General features: G+C 41.7%; 1 protein-coding gene across 2 annotated transcripts in view; it reads left to right on the plus strand.

Moving 5' to 3' along the window:
• Positions 1-905: 905 nt before the first annotated feature.
• ARK2N (arkadia (RNF111) N-terminal like PKA signaling regulator 2N) overlaps positions 906-23,339 on the plus strand; it is a gene marked incomplete at both ends in the record, with an annotated part of 28,249 nt that continues 5,815 nt past the window's right edge. The window contains 2 exons of one of the 2 annotated variants that reach the window (XM_084278136.1): positions 906-1,623; positions 20,641-20,823. In XM_084278136.1, the coding sequence (XP_084134262.1) occupies positions 915-1,623; positions 20,641-20,823 (892 nt within the window). The remainder of the gene's footprint in view (positions 1,624-20,640; positions 20,824-23,339) is intronic. The other variant, XM_084278135.1, reaches the window with a different exon arrangement.

The following is a 23,339-nucleotide window of genomic DNA, read 5'->3' on the forward strand; positions in this document are numbered from 1 at the left end:
GGTGACTTGAGTGACCTATTAGATAACTAATGTTTAGGTGACCCACCAGCTCGGAGGGTGGCTCTCTGCTGAGAGCAGATCTGTGCTGTACAGGGAATATTTAGCTGTGTGTAAGTTGTGAACCCTCCCCTCCTTGATGATTGAGGATCGTGTCACAGCACTTGGTGTAAGTACCACTTTGGTAGGTGGATCTGCCATCGGAGCGGTGCTGCTGCAGAGAGGAGCTGTGTGTAGCCTGGCCCTCTAACATCCAGCAGCTACTCAGGTTCAGCTCAGTGACTGGATCTCTCCTGTGCTCTATCAGTACTGTGAGTTTGCAAGTAGCCTTAAAAACACTTGATTTTGTAAGTTTGAGGGTCCCATTTGAAAGTACATTTCTCATAGATACAGAAGATGAACTATGTTCTGGTCTGTCCAGGCAGGTGGCTGCCAAATCTGGGCATTTTCAGGCTGGCATTGTTGGTTAAGGCTGAAATTCTCCATTAGAGTAAGTTATAGGTAAAGAAGTTCAAAATACGTTGCTTATATACTACATATTGATTTAAATTTTCTAAAGTAAAAGCTTAGGAATATTTTTTTGTTATTTTCTGGTCTGTTTAAATTACTCTAGTGACATGAACCATGTTTAATGTGATTCCAGTGCCATCTTCTATGGATGTGTAAAAGGCAGAACAGTTTGGTGTAACAGGATGAGTTCACTGGGAGGAAAACCAGTGTGATACTGAACTGTACTGGCTGTAACTGCAAGCAGTCACTTCTTCAGGTAATGCTCTGAAGAGCAGAATTGTGTCAATCTGGTAAATTATTCTTACTGTTCTGTTCTTGTGCAGGCTCCTGTGTTGCTGCAATCAGCACCTCATTCACAGAGTCTTCCAGCCCTTGTGCTTCATGTTTTGAGACCTTGGTGCTCTGAGATGAAGATGGAGGCGGTGGGAAAAGCAGAAGAACTTGTTGATTCAGAGATTCCACCACAGACTTCTGAAAAGCAAGAGGCTGTGCCAAGTGAATGTGGACCTATAGAACCTGAGACACAAACCAAGACGCAGAACGTGCCCAGTGCAGCAGACTTGCCTGTGCTGTCTTCAATGCCTTGCTTACTGATGGAGTTGAGGCGAGATTCCTCGGAGTCCCAGCTGGCATCTACGGACAGCGATAAACCAGCTTATGATAGTGACTCTTCGAATCAGCGCATGCTTTCCCCTTCTTCCAGTGGGAATTTGGCTGACTCTGAATCATTGTCTTCCTCAGAAGAGAATGAGCCCTGTCAAGCTGCAGCTGCCTTAGAGAAAGACTCTTCTGCTGTACCGGAGGCTGCAGTTGTGAGGAAGTCCAGGAGATCCAGGTCTGAAAGTGAAACTTCAACAATGGCTGCCAAGAAAAACCGGCAGTCTAGTCATAAGGAGGAGAGTCGTGTTACCAAGGTGAAAGGTCACCGGAGCCAAAAGTACAGAGAGAGAATCCGGCTCTTAAGGCAGAAGCGGGAGGCGGCCGCTCGCAAGAAGTACAACCTGCTGCAGGACAGCAGTACCAGTGACAGTGACCTGACCTGTGACTCGAGCATGAGCTCGTCGGACGATGATGAAGTTTCAGGGAGCAGCAAGACAGTCACTGCAGAGATACCAGGTAGAGGATGTTTTCTAAACTGAACTGTAACGCATCTGGCACCGTTTCTCAGCTGTCATGCTAAATTAGATGAGTAGTGCTTGGGAAAAGCCGTGAGAACTGCAGCTCTGACTAAATTTGAAGACTGCAGTGTACTAACAAGGTGTGGGTAAACTTGAAAAGTCTGTTCTGGGGTTTCAGTGCAGTTTTGCACGCCAGCAAAGCATAGAAATGGTCAATTGGAGGAAGGACCACTATTGAATTCTGAAGTTTTCAGATGTTTTTCCTTTGCAAGCCTATGTGAACTGCCAGTGCTGTCAAATCCCATAAAATGGTGATAACCTCATAGATACACTCTTCAGATAGGTGGCCAGCTTTGCTTTAATGTATTAAGACCACAGCTCGGGGCCTGTGTTAGAAGTGACATGGCAAACCTCTCTCCCCTGTTAAAGTAAGGCTGCGCTCACTGCTGCACTTAGGCTGTGCTTTCACCTCTACGGTCCGGTGCATGGCAGATCCACTTAGCCTTACTACACCTTCTTGTAGACTGCAGCTGGTCACCTATTTTAGGACATAAATACAAATTTGTTTATGCAGGTGCTGGAGCTATGTCCACACTTAAATTTACTTAACACTTTAGACAAAACTGTTACCTTTTTCTTATGTCATAAGGTTTAATGGTTTCTATACTTAAAACTTCCTCGCGTGTCTGTGTTAAGATTGCAGGCAGGAAATCACAGGGACCATTTCCATTAGAGGAAAGACTGGATGTGGTTTGTGGGGTTTTTTTGGCGTGAGTCTTCTTGTTAATTTTGTTGAAGTGCCATGGAGAGGGTTTTGTGTGGATTCTACTTGCAGTATATTATACTCCAGAACAGTTCACCGTATGGCAAGCAAAAATAAAAGAGCATTAAAAAAACCTTTTTGGCTTTCCAACTTTTACTGGGTTACATGCCTTTTTGCCTCTTATGCTAGAAGGGGTTGGGGTTTTTTTTGAGATAAATATCAGCTTTTATGTAAGGCAAGAATATTTAAAGGAAAACTGCAATAACCAGCCTTAATTTGCTCAACTAACGTTTGCTATATGAATTATTTAAAAATATTTGTGGCAGATTTTACAAACAAGTGTATTTTAGCCACAACTTGATTATGGTGAATGACTCTCTCACCATAAGAACTGGCATTTGCCCCACATATTGCTAGGAAGCAGGCTGCACAAAGGAAGTTGATGTTTATTATTAGGATGTCTAGGAAAGGCACAATCACAGTCCTCCTATAATTACTGTGTAGTGAGCTTGTGATAGAAATTCTATAGTTATTTTTACCAATTTATTAGTTAGTCAAACTTCTGGCTTTCATAGTTTTGTGCCTTTTTTTTTAAATTTACTGTCTTTACACTGTGGGCAATTAAAGCCTGATTAAAGAGCAGTTAAAGCCCACTGAAGAAGACTATTTCATTGAGGTTTGGGACAGGCTTCTCTCCAACCCTAAAAAATCACCCGAAACCACACAAAATAAATCCTTCATGTTGTATTCTCTTTTTTCTTAAGCCATATAAAAGTACCTTGTGACCCAGAAAGGCATTTTCAGATCTGCCTAGGTTTCGAACTTCCACTGCAGAGAGCTGGAGCCACTCTAGGGCACCTTTCTGTGTCACCAGGCTGTCCTGTATTTGAGCTCTGTCTTCACTGCGAGATGCTTGCAATGAAAAGGCCCCGTTGTGGTGCACAGAAGAACATGGTGATCCAGTGATCATTCCACCAAGGCCCAGTTTTACCTGTGGTGGAAGATGTGGGAGTGCAAACACCCATCCTGAGGAACCTTTATTCCATAGCATGTATTGTCTGCTTGGTGCTGCGTTTGAGACATTGAAAGGTTAGAGCTGCCCTTTTGGACTGGGGCACAGTGCATTACCAGCCATATTGTGGTTTTCCTTTAAACAAACAGATTTGGTTTGTGGGGAACAAGTCTCCAAGTACAAGAGAAAGACATTCTCCTTAGAGATAAGGACAAGGTTGGCCAAAAATGCATCCTGTTCTACTTGTGGGTTGATGAAACGTTGTGGTCTTCACAGGTGCAGTGGAGCTGTGAGTCTGAGTCGGATTCCCAGCTCTTCAACGCAGTGGTAGGTTCACATGCCATCTGTGAGCCCTCCTCTTGGAACTGGCAAAGTGCTTAAATTACCTTTTTTTTTTCCTGAGTAGAAAGCCACTTCAGTGCACTTAGCTTTACACTGTGAATATCTTCAACATTCAGGGAGAGAACATGTAGTTAGAAAATAATCAAAAAGCATTACTGGAAATTCGTGCCACGAGTGTCCTCTGCACACAGTCAAAAGCAGAGAGATTTATACTTGGGCTTGTCAAGAAACCACAGTGCACCTGTCAGGACATAAGCATAAAAGCACTTCTGCAGTTACCTTTTGAAAAAAAAAATCTCACATTGATGGAGGAAGAGTTTCACAGGTAACCTGTGCTCCCCTTAGACCTATTGTGTGTGGACACCGTGGCACTGATTACTGCCTCTACATAGCCTGTTGGGACAGGTAGTTTTTCAGATATCTTTTGTCTGAAAAAGCAGCTTTGCCAACAGAGATGCTCTAAAATTCCTTAGTGACAGTTGATGTGGCCTTCATGTACAGAGGTTGTACATAAACTCTGTCTCTTTGCCTTCTCTTGACATGTGTGGTGTTTCAGAAGACACTTTGCTTGTGCGTGGTCTGAAGACCAAAGGGCCACATCTGAGAATACAGTAGTCTTCTGTGTTGTATAAATAAAACTCTTCTGTTTACATAGTGCAGTCACTTTATTTATATTTTAAGCCATCCACATCACTGGGTCTGACATGTGTTTGGCTTAATTCTTCAGGCAAGGGAAGTGTTCAGTGAAATACTTACCATGAAGTAGTGAGCTGAGCAGTTGTGCAGTAGAGAGGCAGTTGTCTCTGCAGAACTCAAATGTGAAGTGGATTAAAGTACTGGCAGGCTTGTTTTTCTTCTCAAGGAAGACTGATGAGTAAAGAGTTGAGATTTTACAGGTGATAATTCAGTACAAATACTGTGAGGTCAGTGGGAGCTAAGTGCAGTATATGTTACATTACTCAGATGGGATTTTAGGGTGTTAATTTGCACCTGAAAATAGAGGTTCAATCTAAACTTCACGGGTGCTACTGAGAATCTTTTCATGACCTGAGCTGTCACAACCTTGAGCTCCTTAAGTCAGGGAATACCATGACTTGTGAGTTACTGCAGGTGAGGAATGATTTCTCATCTCTCAATGATTGAGCCTTTTTTTCCCCCTCTTTTAGTTTAAACCCATTCCCCTTTGTCCTACCACTACACTCCCTGACAAAGAGTCTCCATCTCCATCTTCCTTGTAGCCCCTCAAGGGACTGGAAGGCTGCTGTACGGTTTCCCTAAAGCCTTCTCTCATTCAAGCTGAACCACCCCAACTCTTTCAACCTGTCTGCATAGGAGAGGTGCTCCAGCCCTCTGAGCATCTTTCTGGCCTCCTCTGAACTTGCTCCAACAGCTCTGTGTCTGTCTGGTATTGAGCTGGATGCAGCACAGCCTGGGGGGAATGTCTCACCAGAGAAGAGGGGAAGAATCCCCTCCCTCAACCTGATGGTCATGCTGGTGTTTTATGACCCATGTGCAGGCACTTGGCCTTGCTGAACTTCATACATTTTGCATGGACCCACCTCTCCAGTCTGTCCAGGTCCCTCTGCATGGCATCCTTTCCCTCCAGTGTGTCACCACACAACTTGGCGTTGTCAGTCAAGCTTTCTGAGGGTGCACTCAATCCCACTGTCCTCATCTCCAACAAAGGTGTTAAATGGTGCTGGTCCCAGTACTGACCCTTGAGGAATGCCAGTCATCATTGGTCTCCACTTGGACGTCGTTCCAGTGAGGACCACTGAGTGTGTCCACCCAGCCAATTCCTTGTCCCCCCATCAAATCCACATCTCTCCAATTTAGAGACAAGAATATTCTGCAGGACAGTGTCAAATGCTTTGCACAACTCCAGGTAGCTGACATCTGTCACTTCCCTTATCCACCAGCGCTGTAATCCCACCTTAGAGGGCCACAGATTTTGTGAGGGCCTTAGTCAAGCACTTTCCTTCAGGTTCCTTAGATGGTCTTGAACCTGATCTGCTCCTACAGTGGGCATTTCTCATTCTCCCAATCCCTGCCCTTGCCTTCTGTGACCTGGGCAGTGTGACTAGAGCCCTTGCTGGTAAAGACTGAGGCAAGAAATTCATTGAGTACCTCAGCCTTCTCCATATCCTGTGTAAGCAGGTCTCCCATTTCATTGTGAAGTTTTCCTTCATCTCCCTTTTATATCTGACGCACCTGTAGAAACTTTTCTTGCTGTCCTTGATGTCCCTGGACAGATTTCATTCTATCAGGCCTTCAGCTTTCCTAACCTGACCCTTGGCTTCTCAGACAATGTCTCTGAGATAGTTTTTCATACGTAGAAATCCAGAGAGAGGGGAAGAGGGTGTGTGAAGGACTCTCAGGCAGGTCACAGTAAGAACTGTGCACAGACCATGGATGAAGCATCTTGAATTAGATTCAAGTAATTCAGAATGACAATTATATAAGAAAAAGGGGGTGGAGAAAGTTAGTTGGGTGATTTGTAGTAAGATGTTGGATATTTGCAGTCAGACTTTGGAAATGTGTGGAAGCGCGATGCCACGGAGGAATCCACCACTGCTAATTAGAATAAAGATACAGCATGTTGTTGTAAATTGTTGCCTTGTTGTACTTCCTAAATTACATAACTTTGAATTTGGCTGTGATTTAGGTAATACTTAACAGATGCCATAAAGAGACACCGCTGGGTTATTAGGTGCTGCTTCACAGGAGGGGCTGTCTGGAAGAAAAGATATGAGTCTTGGATTCTGAGCCCTTTGTGATCACAAACTTCTTTGCTTTTTAACTTGGCCTAGCTTCCAAGATGATAAAGTGTCATGTCCACAGGTAGCAGAGGGACCAAGCAGATAAATGCAGGCATTTTTAATGTAACAAAACTTAATTTTTAACCTTGGTTTTTCTTTTTAACCCTGGGAGCCATCAGTAAAGAAAAGATTGAATAAGGCTTGTTATAAGGCCTCCAAGGGAAGCATGTGAAAAGTTAATTTGCTGCTACTATAAATTATAGATACACTACGAGTGATGCCTTTTAATAATAATGTTGCAGGGTAATGCATATTTCCATACATAATCTCTTCAGTTTACAAACAGAGTTGTCAATTTGGAGCGTGCCAGTGCAGACTGAATGATAAAAGCTGATCTAGGGTCACTGTCGGTCATTCATCACAGCATCACAGAGCTGTAGGGGTTGGAAGGGACCTGCAGATATCATGGGGTCCAACCCCCTGCCAAAGCAGGGTCCCTAGGACAGGTCACACAGGTTGGTGTCCAGATGGGGCTGGAATCTCTCCAGAGGAGGAGACTCCACACCCCCTGGGCAGCCTGTCCCAGGGCTCCCTCACCCTCACTGGGAAGAAGTTCTTCCCCATATTGGTGTGGAACTCCCTGTGCTCCAACTTGAGGCCATCACCCCTTGTCCTGTCCCCACAGACACTGAGAAGAGGCTGACCATTTCCCCTGTGTCCCACACTTCAGACATTGATAAACATTGATCAGATCCCCCCTTAGTCGTCTTTTCTCCAGGCTGAACAGCCCCAGCTCACTCAGCCTTTCCTCACAGGGGAGATGCTCCAGGCCCTTCATCACCTTTGTAGCTCTTCACCGGACTCTCTCCAGGAGATCCCTGGCTTTTTTTGTACCAGGAGCCCAGAACAGTACTCCAGGTCGGAGTTTTTATTCAAATTGTGATTAAAACTTCCTCACCATTATTTAGTGAGCCTGTGGAAATTAGAAAGATTGCCATTGAGTTATCTGGTCTTAAGATAAGATCCCTGGCTAAAGATTCATAAACAGAGTTAATATATTAAGTGTTGAACACTAGGAGTATGTGAACAGAAGTTGTATTGTTTTTTCAGGGAGGAAAAAGACATTGACTGTAGAAACCGAACCTCATTTTATGGAAAAAGGTGCTGTTTTTCTTTACCTTTTAGTTAAAATGCAACCAGGGGGATGTAAGTTAGTTGCTATGAAGTAATTTATTTTCCAGCAGAGGACCTGAATGCTGCATTTCCAGCTTGCCCAGTAGGTAAGCAGATATGGGTAGACGGAGTAAGACTTAAAGCGTAGGATGTTAATAGAAGTGTTTCTGAGCACTGGTACTGCTCAGAAATCAGGGAATAACCCTAGGCTTTGTTCAGCTGTTGCTGAAGGACTTACATATACCTCATTTAAATAGCTCCTCAAAAGAGTCTGTTGTTTAAGTAATACTGTAATTTAATGTACAGAGAGAAATCCCAGTAAAGGTTTGGTGCCTTATGTTTTTATTGGTAAATACTTTCTTAGGCTGTGCAATGGTAGGGTATTTCCCATTAGTCTTAAGCCAGAAGATCCCACAGGCTTCACCTTTACAGGTTAAATCAGCAGGTTGTGCTCCTGCTTTGTGTAGTTTGGTGTGATCCTTGCCTTGTTTTGGAATTACCTTAGGCATGGTGCGTGCCTTCCGAGAGCGTGCACGTTGTTGTTCCTCACACAGGTACAGGGCCTGTTTCCTTGGGGTGTGACTGCTTCCCAGAGGATGCCTGGGTGAGCTTAAAAACACAGATACCTCTGCTTTTTCTTATGTAGAGTGAGATAATGAGGACGGGCTTCTGGCTGCTTCCTCATAATCCCAAAGCCAGTGATTTTGAGCACCTTTTTTTGATGGCTAGAAGCAAGGGGAACCATTTCCTTCCAACTAAGCCCTGTCTGTCTTCTGTATTGGCTGGAATCAACCCTAGAACACCGTGTGGCGGGTGCCTGGTCCAGCGGTAGCTGGCGTGAGGTTGCTCACTCCTGTGTGTCACACAGATCACCTGTGATGTAGGTGTGTGTCCGTCAGAGCGAGCAGAGGGTGCTTTCATCTCGTCTGTTAGCAAAGCATCCACGTATCTTCTGGTGTGTTCCTGTGTTTGTGTTGTGGATTCTCCTCATCTGTGTTCCATGTGTGTTCCAAAATGAGACCGAGAGCGTCGGGCTGGGCGACTTTAGGTGCTGCGATCGCTGTATCAGCCTTTGTCTCTGTCACCTTGTGTACGACGTTGTCTGTGTCTAACAGTCCGTTGGAGAAGGGTTCAAGTGTGTAAGTAAAAGATGTGTAATGACTCAGGTTTATAAACAACAGCCTTTTGGATCGCAGCTTAACAGAACTAAAGGTTATTGTGTAATGTTTTTTGACACCTGCAGTTGAATTCAAAGCATAAATTGCAAGGGAATTGGACTAATTTGGTTTATTTATATATAAAAAAAGATCCTAGTGGCAGAACTGTTTGAAAATAATTTTGAAGACAAAATTTCGCTTAAAACCTCAGTGTAAAATGGGTTTTTTAGGGTTTTTTTTCTTCTTTTGTCGGTAATACTGTTGGTTGGTTAATATTTGGTAATTCCTCACCTGTTGAAATACCCAAGGGATGCAATTAGAAAAGTTGTGTTGTCCTGAGTTAACATGCCTTAATAAACAATGCTGTGTTCTTACTTAACGATGTCTTATCAAATGGCCTCAATGTCTTTAAAGCTGGCTTCAGTCGTGCTGGGGGATCTGGAGGAGCGACCAGGGAAATTCCAGGATTGCTTGACAGGGGCACCGTGTGGGATAGGAACTGCATAGGCAATGTCCTGGAAGAGGCCATGAACTGCTTTGCCGAGATGCAGAGGCAGACAGAGGAGAAATTCCGCATGTGGATAGAAAAGCTAACCCGTCTTGACACGGATGAAGAAAGCAAGCAACAACTGGAGCCCAGGGAACCTAAAATTCAACTAGTTGGCCAAAGAATTCCCCCTACCACACAGTCAGGGGCTTTCATACAGATGCCTGATAGCCAAGTACTTCCACAGCAGTCGTTTAATTCTTACGTGGGCTATCAAAACGTTGATGCTACGCTAGAGTTTCCAATGACTTTCAATAACAACTTTCCACCTATCTTTCCAGAGAACGGGAACATTGCAGAGCCTGACCTGAATCAATCATAAACTTTAAAAATAATACTAATTATTAATAATAATAAAATCTGATTTTTTGCAATCTTGATGTTACTTTGGGTTATGCTAAAATCAAGGTTTGCTTTTATCTTCATATATGTTTGGTTTTTGGGCTTTATTACCATGGTATCATTTTTTAAAACTTTATTTTTAATTTATAGAGAATATATATGTAGTTTTAAAAAAAACAACCCACAGTATATCCATGTGCATGTGCCAACATCCACATACAAAGCCTTTAAAGGTGTGAGGGGGGAACCACCTTAAACATTTATCACCAAACTTGGGGAAATATAACTTAGAATCCTTGTTTATGTACCCCCAAATCCGTAGAGCTATGTTTGTTACAGTAGGAGCATTCAGAGTATTCATCCCAACGCTCTTTTTGCATGTTAAAACATTTATACGAGGAAATAAGTTTTATATTTAAAGATGTAAAGTACCCTAGGGAACCAGGCTAGGTATCGACCCATACCATTTCCTTAACTGTTTACTTAACAGTTCTGCAGCTTGAACATGGCACACATTAGGGTTGGGGTGGTTTTTTTTGTTTTATTCTTCCTATTTTTTTAGGCAGAAGTAATAAATAAGCTTACCCATAGGATTTCACTATAAATAAAAATGTGCAAAACTGATTATTTTTGTCTCCCATTTTCTGTCCAGACTTTTTATTAATGTCACTGCTGTGTTGCACATGGCATATTTAAGGAAGCAGCTGTCTTGCACTGTGTGCACAGCTACACACATGTATATAGCATATATATATATATGTGTGTGTGTGTGTGTGTTCAGTTTAAGGTGGAGGTCACCTCCTCTGATTTTGGAGTGTGTAGTTTGCTGCTCCCTGGATATCCTCAGTCAGCAGGAAGAGCTAAGCACCTGGAGAGGATACCTCCTGGCAGCATCTTTCTCTTCCCTTAATTGTTCAAACCCCCCTTAGAAGCATCTGAATAGATAATTTTTGGCCAAAATTAGGCGAGGTGAATCCCCCCCCCCCACCACCACCCCGGTGCGTGACCTGTGCACGCGAAGCGCGGCTGCTTCCCTCTGTATACACGATCAGGCTGCATCCTTCATGCTGGAATGAAAACAGTCCTGGCAGCCCTAAGATAAGCAGCCACTGGTGGACGGATTGAGCCTTGGCACAGGAATTTGAAGGGAGGTTTGATGGATTAAGGAATGCTGTGGTGGGCTGGAAGGTGTTGGGGTGAGACAACAGCAAGAGGTTCTTCTGAACCGTGTCTGAATGCCACTGAAATCATCATTTACTTGGGATAGGGAATGCCAGAGCATTAGTTTAATTCAAATAATACAGTAACTTGCTCTTGTGTGGATTTTTTTTTTTTATATACTGAATAGCTACCCTGAATAGACAGGCTTGAATCCATGATGTTAAAACTAGGATTGATCTAAACTATCTTTCAGAAATCTCTAATTCTCACTGTTATCAGTACACACAGGGATTTTTTTTTTGGGTCACCTCTCCATTAAGGCCTTTCTCCATGTCAAGTAACTTCTCTGTAGCTACCAAAACCGTGTATTTATCATTAATTGGAACCTGCTAAAAGTTTCTAATACAAGTTAAATCAGAATTCTTGTAATGGAAATTCAGAGTCTGCACAGATGTAGTGTAAGTGAAGACCATGGGTCTCCTTCAGCTGGGTTATTTTGCTTTTTAAAACCAGAGTCACTTTTTCCCCCCGATTATTTCAGTGCCATTCCTTTTCTTCTTGTTGGAAATAGCCACTGTGTCTTCTGTAGGTCTGATTATTTTCTTTTGGTTTTCCTCCCTGAAGTCAGTAGGAGTTTTTTCCATCAATTTATATGGAGGTTTGGATCAAACCTGTAACAGGGACTCAATAAACACTTTTTGTTCTCAGTACAATGCTAACACTGGCGTTTTAACATGTTAACATTATTCTTAGCCCAGACTTAAATTGCTTTTTTTTTTTTTTAATATATGATGCCTTCATTAGAAAAGAAATGAGGTCAGAGAGCTGTGTTATTTTCAGAATAACTGTTTGAAAGCCTATGCAGGAGACAATTTTTAAGTACTGGAATAAATTCTTTACAGATCTCCTTCATGCATAATTTTGATACAAAGATTTTGATACGAACTTGTAAGGAAACTCCTTCGTCTGGCATTGTGTGCATTTCTAACTTAACTGTAGGTAAAAGTTAAATGGGTTGTTTAATGTTTGACTGCAATTTAATAAACTTGTCCTTGTCTATTTAAAATTTAAGATCTTTCAGGGAAGATTGTTTGCTAATACAAAAAAAAATTGGATCCTTCTGGTGTTCATAGATTTGTTATATATATATATATATACATATATATACATACAGCTTTATGAGGATGATAAGAGCAGCATACTTTAAAGCATGACAGCTTTACAAGTCTTCCCGTGCATGCAGAAGCAGCTTTTTTGCAGTGATTGTTTTCTTTTAATGTGGAAGAGTCACTTAACTCAGTATGTCTGTAAGCATGCCCTTAGCCTTTTTTATAAAGTAGAGTATACGAAGCAATTAGGTATTGTGAAGGGAGATGAGTCGAAGTTATTTATCTCTGGGACTGAAACACATTGATGTCCTGATCTCTGAGTGGGTGATGACGTGGTTAGGTGTGTAGCCAGTGACTTTTCTGCCAACTTTCAGTGTTTTGGTTAGGTAATCTCTTAAAAAAGAAAAGAAAAAACCTGAAATAATTCAGTGTATTAGTAGATGAAAAATTGGATTTGGTTACTTTAGGCTAAAAAAAGGGAAATCTGTCAAACTTTTTTATCCATTTACATTGTTTTTCTTTAATGCAAGTGGCAGTGAGTGTTCAAAGAACCAGCAGAGGATTTCGGCAGGGGAGCATACAGACTTTAAACCTGCACTACTTCTAGGGTACACTTACTCTGAGGCACCCAGAAGACTGAGGGAATCATTCATATTAGGCATCATTTTAAGTTAATTTCCCCCCAACAAAAGCTACCTAGCATTAAGAATCCCTTGTGTGGGAGCAAGGGTTGTAAATGGTAAATAGTAATTGTGTTTGGTGGCTTCTTCCTCCTGGCCCCAGCCCGAAGCCAGATCTTCAGCTGTCAGAAACCAGCTCCTCTGAAACAAAAAGCATGTGGTGATTTACACACCTGAGTATCTGGCCCGTTAGCTTGTTTTCCATGGGAAGAAATAGGTTTCTCCTTATAGGAACTGGGAAGGCAACCCCACCTTTCTGTTATTCAGGTGTAGTAGGATGTAGTTCAACCTCAGCACCTCTCTCCTTGCTCTGCATCGTGAAAGATGCAGAGCACTGAAGAAGCCGACCTTCAGATACCAATACTAGTGACGAGTCTGTATTGTAAATGTGTGTGCAGCAGCCTTTGGCATCTCCTTGAGCAAGCAGGTTCCTCATACATAATTTTAGATATATTTCCCCCCCTCCTTTCTCCATGTTACACGGCTGCAGTTAAGTTTGTTGTCATTTGTGTAAGCTCTTAATTTTTCAAAGGGCTTTGACTGGAAACTTTCAGGGAGTTAAAATTTCTTCAGCTGAAATTTTAACATAGATTTTAATCTCATTCCGTGCTTCACTAAGGCAGGTCTGGCCTTATTTAAGACTATTTTAAGATGATCAGAAGGAAACTTTTAACGCTTTTTAACCCAGAGTTACCTTTTGGCCCTCACATCTCAGCAGATGACTTAAAACCCACCAAATTCAACAAGTAGAGGGGGAAATCAGTAGTTCTGCACAGATGTGGAGAATAATAAATGGCAATTATGAGTTTCTCTAACTGCCCTAGGTTTTATACTTCAGAGTGGAGTCAGGAAACATTCTAGTTTCTTTAAAGAATGTCACTTACCTTGTGGTTTGGGAAGAGGAAGTGCATCAGGTCAGATCATCTGGTGTAGACCAGTGTCATTCCAGGGGAGATCGGTGCCAGTTCAAACCCAACTGGGGTACACAAGTTTCCCTATGGCCATTTTTAATACCAAATTCGGTGCTTTCAGTGTGGCAGCTGCTTGCATGGGGGTAGCTGAACACCTGTATGACTCCAGAGCCAGGATGGCACAGCAGGCAAAGCACAGCTACTTTCTTAGCATCTTCTGTGCAAGGGCAAAAATGAAAGGAGCCTTTATATAAAGGCTTAATTCAAAAGTCACTAAATGTCAGACTGGCAAACCTGTAAATGAAAAATTAAAGTCTCCAGTCCTAGAATTGGACCTGATGTAGGGATCCTTGGAAACCCAGGGGCTTTAGAATAAAGCATTTTAGCAGGTTGAGGTTTGGCTGCAGGTTCTTCCCCAGGCATTTGTGCTGCTGCGCTCCCTCAGGTGGGGTTTGAGAAGGGAAGGGCTATAGGGAATGCCACCGTTCCCACCTCGTTTTATCTGAGGGCTTGGTGTTTTGCTTCTCATAAAAGACCTAAATCTTCAGGTTTTACTTAAGGGAAAAAGAACCCAAAAGGTATTATACAATATAAAACACTCAAGTAAAGGCAGTGAAACTTTATTCAGTGTTTTTATTGCAAAAAAAGAAGAAACAAAGAGCAGGGGAGGAAAAAAAAAGGAGAAAACCTTAAACTTCTCAGATATACTGCTCTTCAGTGTTATTTTTAACAGTATTAGGATAGAATGATTCAGGCAGAAATATACATCTCTATTTTTTTAAGTTCACAGTGTCTTCTAGTGCTTTTTGCAGATTGTTAGGTTACTGTATCTGAGCTGCTAGTGTTAAGACTGGAGAACCAATCTTAACTTCAGTGAAACAGGATTGTGTTTGGCAGTTATGTTACAAACTGAAACGTATTTATTGTCACTGATTTCTCTTGTTAATATATTTTGTCTCTTACTGTATCCATATACTGTAAAATCTCTTTTGAAAAGGAAAAAAAAAAAAGTAGAATCTCAAGGGCATTAAGAAATTAAACCCGAGCCCCACAGAAGCCATAGGAAATGCCACCAATGGGAGCTAGTGTGTCACCTCAATAGAAATTCGGCTTATTCTGCAGCTTTTGGTCACAGAATCCTTCTGCTGACTTGAAGGGGAGTCTCTGCCTGATGTGTATGTGTAAATCAGGCCGTTTGAGGAGATGTTTTTAAAACAATCTGGGTCTGCAATGTAACCGCTGCGTGATCTGTACTGCAGAAGCAGAAACACTCAGGCTGATGGACAGAGATGGACAGTACCTTGCAAAGCACGAGGCTAGGAGTCGGTGTTTCTCATGAACCTCATTAGTCTCATGGTGTTAGATCAGCAGGAAAGAAGGCACATGGAAAACAGGCTAATTAAGTTAGAAACGATTTCAAGTGCTCTGTTAAGTCTCGTGGAATGATTGGGCTTAAGTCTGGACCATAATCTGTTCTGCACTGAGGATGTGCTGGTCCTTCCACGGAAGATGTAGCTCGTACCTGCTAAAACATGATGGTTTTTGGAGGGGCGTGTGCAGGGTGTGAGTTTTCCTGACTTTTCCCAGGTTGGATTTACAGAGGGAATTCACATAACTATCACAGTTTTAAAAAATATGGGAGTACAGTGTGATGGTTTCCAAAACCTTCCCCATACAGTTTTGCAAGTAAATCTGAGGAGGAGATCTGGCTGATATATCTGCTTCCATAATTAATGAATCATTAGGTATCATCAGTGAAAATTAATACGATGAGATAGAAGCTGCATGCCTCTTCTATACACTTTCAACACCCAGCCACGTTCCATGTGCCTTTGCTTCATGCAAGATGAAGACTTGATGTCTCTCTGTATAATGTAGTAAAACGAACCCAAGATATTTTCCATCTAGTCATCAAAAAGCCTGAGAGAACAAATGGTGACCATCAGGACTTGAATTTTTGTGAGGTTTCTTTTGACGTGATACGTTAAAAATGATCCAGTCTGAGGACAGGTGCTCATTTGGTCATGTTGTTTTGATTTTACTGCTCTGTTATTATGGTAAAAAAAGAAAAAAAAAGCAAACCAAAAACCAAAAGACCCAACAACCACAAAAGCTTTACTGTATGAAATGAAGGAAAATGTGAGAAAAGTGGATTCATCGATAAGTTTTTGTTCACTTTATGATTTCAGAGAGAATGTTATTACCACTGCTATTGGTTTTTTAACTGTATTTACGATGTATTCTTTGCCTAACCCTGTAAATTTTGCAATGTAACTACTGTAACCTGAAACAAATAAATAAATATAACCAGCAATGGAGTGTTCATGTTGCTGAACCACACAAGAAAGCCAGATCCCCTGCCCCGTATCCCGCTTTGGGAATTGTTTCAGGGTCTGGCTGGTTTATGCCGTTTGAACTGCATGTACTTGAGTGAAACCTCTGCTCTGGATCTAGATTTAATTAATACCAGGTTCGTATTGTTTCCGTAAAACAAAATAGCTGTGACTTCTCTTGTGTACGGAACCTTTCCCTTTGGATCAGGGTTACTGGACGTGTCTGCTGTGAAACTGCTTTGGGAAGTCCTTTGGGATGAGACCCCTAGTTCCTTGACCAAAAAAATTTATTATTTTGACTGCAGTAGTGATCATACTGATCTTAAAAAATGTGTAATAGGTGTTATAATCTGTCCTGTATTTCCTTAATCTTGAAGTATATGGAGTTATCTCTTAAATTTAAGATCCAAGCGTAAATAAGGGCATCCTTTGATCTTTTACTAATTTAAAATGACTCGGTATTCTCTTCTGTTACACACGTAACAGCATAGAGCACTTAGACTGAGATAAACCAGTGCCAGTGTTAGGAGGTGAGGCTGGAAGGAGCTGCCTCTTGCCAAGCACCTGGCTGCCTCCCTGTGTTGCTTTTCTCACCTTTGCATGTTTCAGTAAAGCATTCCTAAACACTTTATTTTTAAACTCCTCAATAATTTCGTGGTTAAAAATAGCTCATTAATTTGAAGGGAGTGTTGTTTTCAACCCAGCTGAGCTCCTCTGCTTGCTAGCCGTGAGCACGCTGCAGATCTCTGCTTGCCTCAGTTTCCCCCATGGGCGAAAGGAGGTTAATCACCACCTTGGAGCAGTTTTGCATCTAATGGAAAGGTTTGGGTTTTTTTTTTAAAGAATAGAGCGCTGCAATTATTACTTCTATTATTATAATTGTACCTGCTCTTTGTGTTTCAAAGCATAGGGTGATGCACCTAAGCAAGGCTCCACAGCTTCTCGCTGCAAAGACCCCGATGACTCCAGAGGGCCATTCACACCGCCAAAATTAGGCTTTTAATTTGGAAATAATTTCAATCAGGGTAGTCCTCTGGAGATTTCAAGTCTTTTGGGGTTTTTTCCCCATTACTTGTAGGGAAACACAGAGCTCAGTTCAAATCCCATCCCTAAGGCTGGGACTCAGTTTGGTGAACCTCCGCGGTGCATCGCTGCCGTGTCCGAGGTGGTTGGCTGAGCTCTTTCTGGTCCCTTTACGGTACCTTTGGGGTTCTGCTAGCCAGGATCTTTCCTTTCCTGTGGTAAAAGGTTTCCACCAACACACAGCTCGCTCAGCACAAAGGTACAGTGCTCCTTATGGAAATGATGTTGAAATTGTGCGGTTGACTCCCCCTTTTTCTCTTCTGCTGCCTTTATAAAGAGTTAAGTGATAACAGGAGCATGGGTGCTGTGCCACACAGCTGGATGTTGGGATGCAGCAGCTCTGTAAAAACCATCCGAGTGGCCAGCAGATAAGAAGTTGGATTTTCTGTGTTCCAAATTTTAAAGGGAAGCTGATACACATAGACCAGGATTTTTGTGCCTGTGGCTTCTGATTCAGTTGTCCTGAGTGGAATTAATTTTGATGAACTGTGTAAATAAAGGGAGGATTGGACACTTGGCAAGGCTGTCCCCGTGATGACCTCTGCCTCTGCATTCTTGAGGAAAAAAAAACAACACAACCCAAAACAGGCTTTCCCTCCCCCTGTTAGCATTAAATGTCAACAGCTGTATTTTGCTGCTGGTACTTATTAACTTTCAGCCTTGGTGGGTTTTTCCCCCCCCCCCCAAGCATTTATTGCTTTAGAAATGGATTAAAGCTTATTGCCAGTGAAATTAAGTCTTCCAGCCACCTTTCCTTCTCAAAAGGCACGATTTTTCCTAAATAGATTGCTTAAATTATTGATCAGGGACCCCCTGATTGTACTACATCAAGTTTTTATTCTATCATGGCTTGGTTTTGGTCTGTTTTTCTGACCATAGAAATCTGGATATAGTCGATAATTGTGAGGAGTGGCTCTGTTGCAAAGAGGAGATGGTAAGTTACAACTGGTTGTAGTTAATCCTTTTAGCTCTTCAACCTGAAGACATTTTTCCCTGCTTTCTTCCTGGCTGAAGCCCGTTGTCCTTATTTCTTGCTGCCACACATTCACTTTGCATCACATCATCGGATGGTCGCGTAGCTGGCTAGGGAAGTGTTACTTATTTCCAAACTTAACTCCTCCTGCCCCAACCTTATAGCATGGAAAAGGAAACAGGCTTTTGGGAATGAAGGATTTTTAGAAGATTTTTTTATATATAAGCTTTCACTGCAACTTTAACCTAGTTGTAGGTGACTGCAACTTAGATTGGGTTTTTTTAAAGACACATGTAGGTTTATTTCTTCTTTTATTTCTTCTTTTATACATGCTGGGAATGCTAGGAGTGTGTTATTTTGGCTTTGTTGGTCATTTACTAGTGACAGGTACGGATAACCCTGCTGTCAGGGGCCTTTCATTCCCAAATCTGGTCCTGAAAGGCAAGGCTGAGAAACGCAAAGATAGATCTGTGCTGTGACTGCTTTGTAAATAGGCAGCTTGCTGTTATTTTTTTTTCCAGATTGTTAAATTGGTCGCTGTTACACTGACAAATATAATTACAGTATGTAAATTATATTGAAAATATTTTTGTCTGTTTGATGTATACTAAATTTAAGCTAAGTTATAAGGTGTGCTGTTTGGAAGTGTGGAAGATACAAGAGTGGAGCTACAGATAACAAGTTTATGCTTGTATTTCCTACTGATGAAGACTTTCACACAAGTTATTTCTATGGGTAGGTGATGAGAATATCACTCTGCATGTATATACATTTATTATACATTTTTGCATGATTATACATGTAGGAGTGGTACAATTTTGACTTGAGACTATTGGTGCCTTTTGTCCAAGTATAATTCCACTTGTGTAGACACGTCTATTGCCTAAATTCAAATTCTGCTCCTGCTTTTTGGAAATCCTAGTAGGAAGCACACAAGACCCAAAGGAACAGTACACAGCTCCTGAAATTTTAGATAACCTGTTGAAAAAAATGGTCAAACAGTCAATATTGTACTTGACCCTCGTATCTTCTGCACTCAACTGTTTATTTTGATAGATCACATTATATATATATATATATGTGTCCGTGCTGAACTCTGATGATGAGACTGAAAGAAAACATGCCTCTCATGATTCAGTCCAGCCCTAACCTCTGCATGTAATTTAATCATCGCCTTTCAGAAATAATTAACTGAATGCTGGACTGCTTTAATTTTGGGCTTGGTATCCCATTATTTTCTAATTGCCTTTTGAAAGGGCAGAGATTGCCTTTCAGCTAATTGTCGGGACTTCTTTCCCAGTCATCATCAGCGTTCTGTGTTGCAAACAGTTTGGTCTTTAGTACATTGGCATTTAACTACCCATTTATTTTGTCTGTTTTAAGTCGGTGAGATAACACTTGTTTTGTGAAAGCTGCTGCTCTGGAGGCAGGTCTGGTTGGAAGTATTTGGGGGATTTCTTCATGCCTTGTTGCAAAACTGATCTTTAGTGCAACTTAAGCAATACGGGCGCTCGGTAGGGAAGTGTGTTGCTAGTGGCAAATCAGGCATTTCTTAAAATAGGGGGTTATGTCGCAGGGACCAAGTCACCAAAAAAACCCCAAACCCCAAAACGAAGCCCGCCCCCCCCCAAAAAAAAGCCCTACCCCAAAACACTCAGTAGAAACAGCTTTTCAGCGGAATATGTTTCAAACTTGTAATTCATCATGCTCTTTCTGTCTTCAACAGCCATTTAATGCTCCTTAAAGAACCCAGCCTTTCCTGAAAAGTCTTTTAATTTTATTCTCTGTGAATGTCCAAGATTTCTTTAGCCAGTCTGTAACACTGAAGGTTCCATCTTCCTAAATACACTCTTAGTTTTTGTTTATTTTCTATTATCCTATACAAATTACACCCTCTATGTATCACACCCATAACAAAAGAAAGCATTTTGTCATTCCTCAATAAAACATTTCAGAATCACATAAGCAATTTTTCTCCCTCTTTCCCTTTCCACTTTGGCAACTAAAAAAGTATATGGTAACCATACTGAATTAAAAGTCTATTCACCCACTCCGTGTTATAGCTTTGTTTCTAATCATGCTTGATCTAAAAAAATTTTAAAATTAAAAATAAATGGACATTTTTAAAAACTCCTCTGCCTTTGACAGATAAATTTATGAGAGGAAAGTTGTGTAATGTTAAATTTATTGTCATTGGATCAGTTGTGTCAAAAAAGTTAGTTTTATTCAGTCAGCCCTAGAGTAACAGAAGCTGTCACTTGAGTTTTGTAGAGTTCTCTAGGCAAACATCTTCTCTTGCCAAATTTTATGTCCTGTAACTTACTGATTTTTATTTTAAACTGAAAGTTTTATTCTTTTAAGAGTGTAAATGTAATGCCAGATATGGAGATGTCTCTGTTAACGTAAAAGATAAAACACCAATAACTGATACATTGATAATTGTGTTTTTCTTAGCTTGTGGGATTTTTTTTTACTCTGTGTATTCAAAGGTTAAAATGTCTCTGTAATCTCAGGCTGTGTTCATTAACTGAAGTGCAGCAATTCCTATAATTTATAGTTCTCTAAGAGCTCCGTGTAGGAGTTTGCACAAATCCTTAAAATGAATTATTTGTACTTTTAAGGGCATCTTCCCTGCTGACATCTAACACGTTTTGCTTCTCTCTCCTGCAGATGGACCTCCAATCATAGCTCACTACGATATATCAGACACCAACTCAGACCCAGAAGTGGTAAATGTGGACAATCTGTTGGCGGCTGCGGTAGTTCAAGAGCACAATAATTCCTTAGGGAATCAAGACTTGGGATCTGCCTGGAGAACCAGAGGGCTGCTAGGTGAAATAAGGGCTGATGCAGGTTGGTTTAAATCTCTTGCCTTTCTTGCTTTCACTGGTTTTGGTACTTCATACAGCTTTTAAAACTGCCCGAGTGGATTTTGCAGTAAAACAGTACAGGTGCTTCTCAAAAAGGCCATCCCAAAATACAACTGGGAAAAATTGGCAAAAATTCCTGGCCAGCAAACAGTTTGGTCTTTAGTACATTGGCATTTAACTACCCATTTATTTTGTCTGTTTTAAGTCGGTGAGATAACACTTGTTTTGTGAAAGCTGCTGCTCTGGAGGCAGGTCTGGCAGATCCAGGCCTGGAGGTTGGTGTCCCTGCCTGTGGCAGGGGGGTTGGAGCTCTGTGATCCTTGGGGTCCCTTCCAACCCAGACCATTCTATGATTCTATGATTCCTGCAGTGTATTCTTGACACTGATTTTCTTAATATTTTTTTTCTCCTCCTTTTCCCTCTAATTCCTTCTTGGAACTTAGGTCTGGGGTTTTGGAGGATTTTTTTTTAAATGGAAGTGAGCTAAGCTCGTTACTGAAGGGGTTGGTTATGATGACCCATGCCACCAGCTAGTAAACTGATGGTCTCATTTCAAGTGTCACAATTGTCTGTGTATGTCTCTCTTGTTCATCTCTTTGTTCCTTTAAAACACAAGCACTGATTACTCCCATATCCCACCTGCATTTCTAAGATACCTTAGGAAATCGGACAGACCAGCACTGGATGAAGAGTAAGGGTGAAAAGGTTCTGGTAAGTGGGTTGAGCATCAAACAACAGCATAGACATTCAAGGAAGCAAGAGCAGGGATACTGTGTAAAAATTTGGAGAAGCTCGTGTAGCTCATAAAAACTGTTCAGCTTCACTAAGCACCCACAACCCCTTGCTCACAGGAGTTCAGGACATGAAACTCTGCCCTGGTTTTGGCTGCAGAGAGCTAACAAAATATTTCCTACAGGCTTCATCTCGTACCCTTGCACATCAACATCCTGCCTTCCTTCCCACTCATTTTTTTCAGTGCACTGTGAAGATGTTTTTAATCTGTACGAAACACGGAGTCCTGGCTGCACTGGTGGAGCACAGCAGTTTTTCATTTCACTCTGTGTTTTCCAAACTTGAGCCTGCTTGAAGGCATCTGCTTGGAAGTATCCCGGTGGATTTCGAAAGACATGTTCCCTTATTGGGTAGTGGACAAGTCCATCACTCAAATCCAAGAATCTCTGCTTCTCGGTGGCTGGACATTGTTCCAACCTTGTGGAAGCAAGCAGGTGTTTTCCAGGCTCCCTGGTATTGCTTGCAGGGTAGTCATCTATTAAATGATTTGGAACAGCTGAAATTAACTTTTATCCCATAGCACCGGTGGATTGGCACTTCAAAGGAGTGTAAGGAAATAAAAAGTAATACTTCTTACCCAGCTTCCTCCACTTTCTGCTTACCAGTACAAGGCTGTGATGCTGGTAGGAATTGGTCTTCCATCCTCCAGTGATATTCCAAGGGGTTGCCAGGTAAAAAAAAACTAGAAGACTTCACGAAACTTCTTCATTCCCTACCCAATGGGAATGTGTCCAAATTTGCTCCCGGTGCTACAGCCATGTCAGCATCTGAAAAGATGAATCTTTCCTTTCTCCTTTTTCCCCCCCTTCCTGCATACACCTTGCCCCACAGCCCTGTAGCCTCCCTACACCTCTGATTGCACAGTTGTCAGGACTGGCCTTTTCTTACCATGTCTGGGATTGTATATGTGGAAAGCAGATCTTCCAAGTCTTACATCTGGCTCCCAAATTAAATCTTCAGCCAGTATCTAGTTTAACAGACATTAAATAATGTGTTCCCATGGGAAAACAACAACATGAACTTTATCTAAGTGAAATATCTCATTAGGACCCACTATCACATCTTTGTGCACGGGCAAATGTTTTGGGCTGTTTTGCAAGAGCCAGCGATGTGGGGCAAACAGAACATCTCCTTTGGGCGTCATTCTGCTGTTCATGATGAGGCCTGAAATTTGTATGGCCAGAGGCTGCAGATCTACCTGCCAGCTGTAATCCTGACGTAAACTCAGCCACTGTTGCAATATTTACTGTGCTAATGATGGTTTCTCTGCCTTTAAATTCATTAATTTCTTTCATTAAGTTTTTTTGCAGTGGCCTTTTTGCTGTCTGAACATAAAGATGTGTTTATATGTAACCGTGACCCATTTTGGGACTTTCTGGCAGTGATACTTGCCAAGAAATGTTCAGCTGAACTGTAACATCAGGAAAAGTCTTCCTGGGCTATTAATTCCTTTTAAGTTCAGCTGACAAATCTTCTTAGTCTGGCGAGGTGCAAACTCCTTTGAGTAGACAGGCATCCTTCTAACCCTGACCAGATGTTGCACCAAGTGTCTTAGCTTTCCAAAAACAGAACGTGCAGTATGTTCTCTGCCCCTCTTGTTTCTTTGCATCTCTTCCAAGCTGTTAGAAGCTTTCCCTGGCACTCGTTTCAACTTTGATTTCTTCTCTCTGTGTCCTCCCAACCTGCCTTGGGGGTATAATCAGCCCT

The sequence above is a fragment of the Gallinula chloropus genome (assembly GCF_964237585.1).
Source record: "Gallinula chloropus genome assembly, chromosome: Z".
Taxonomy (NCBI): Eukaryota; Metazoa; Chordata; class Aves; order Gruiformes; family Rallidae; genus Gallinula; species Gallinula chloropus.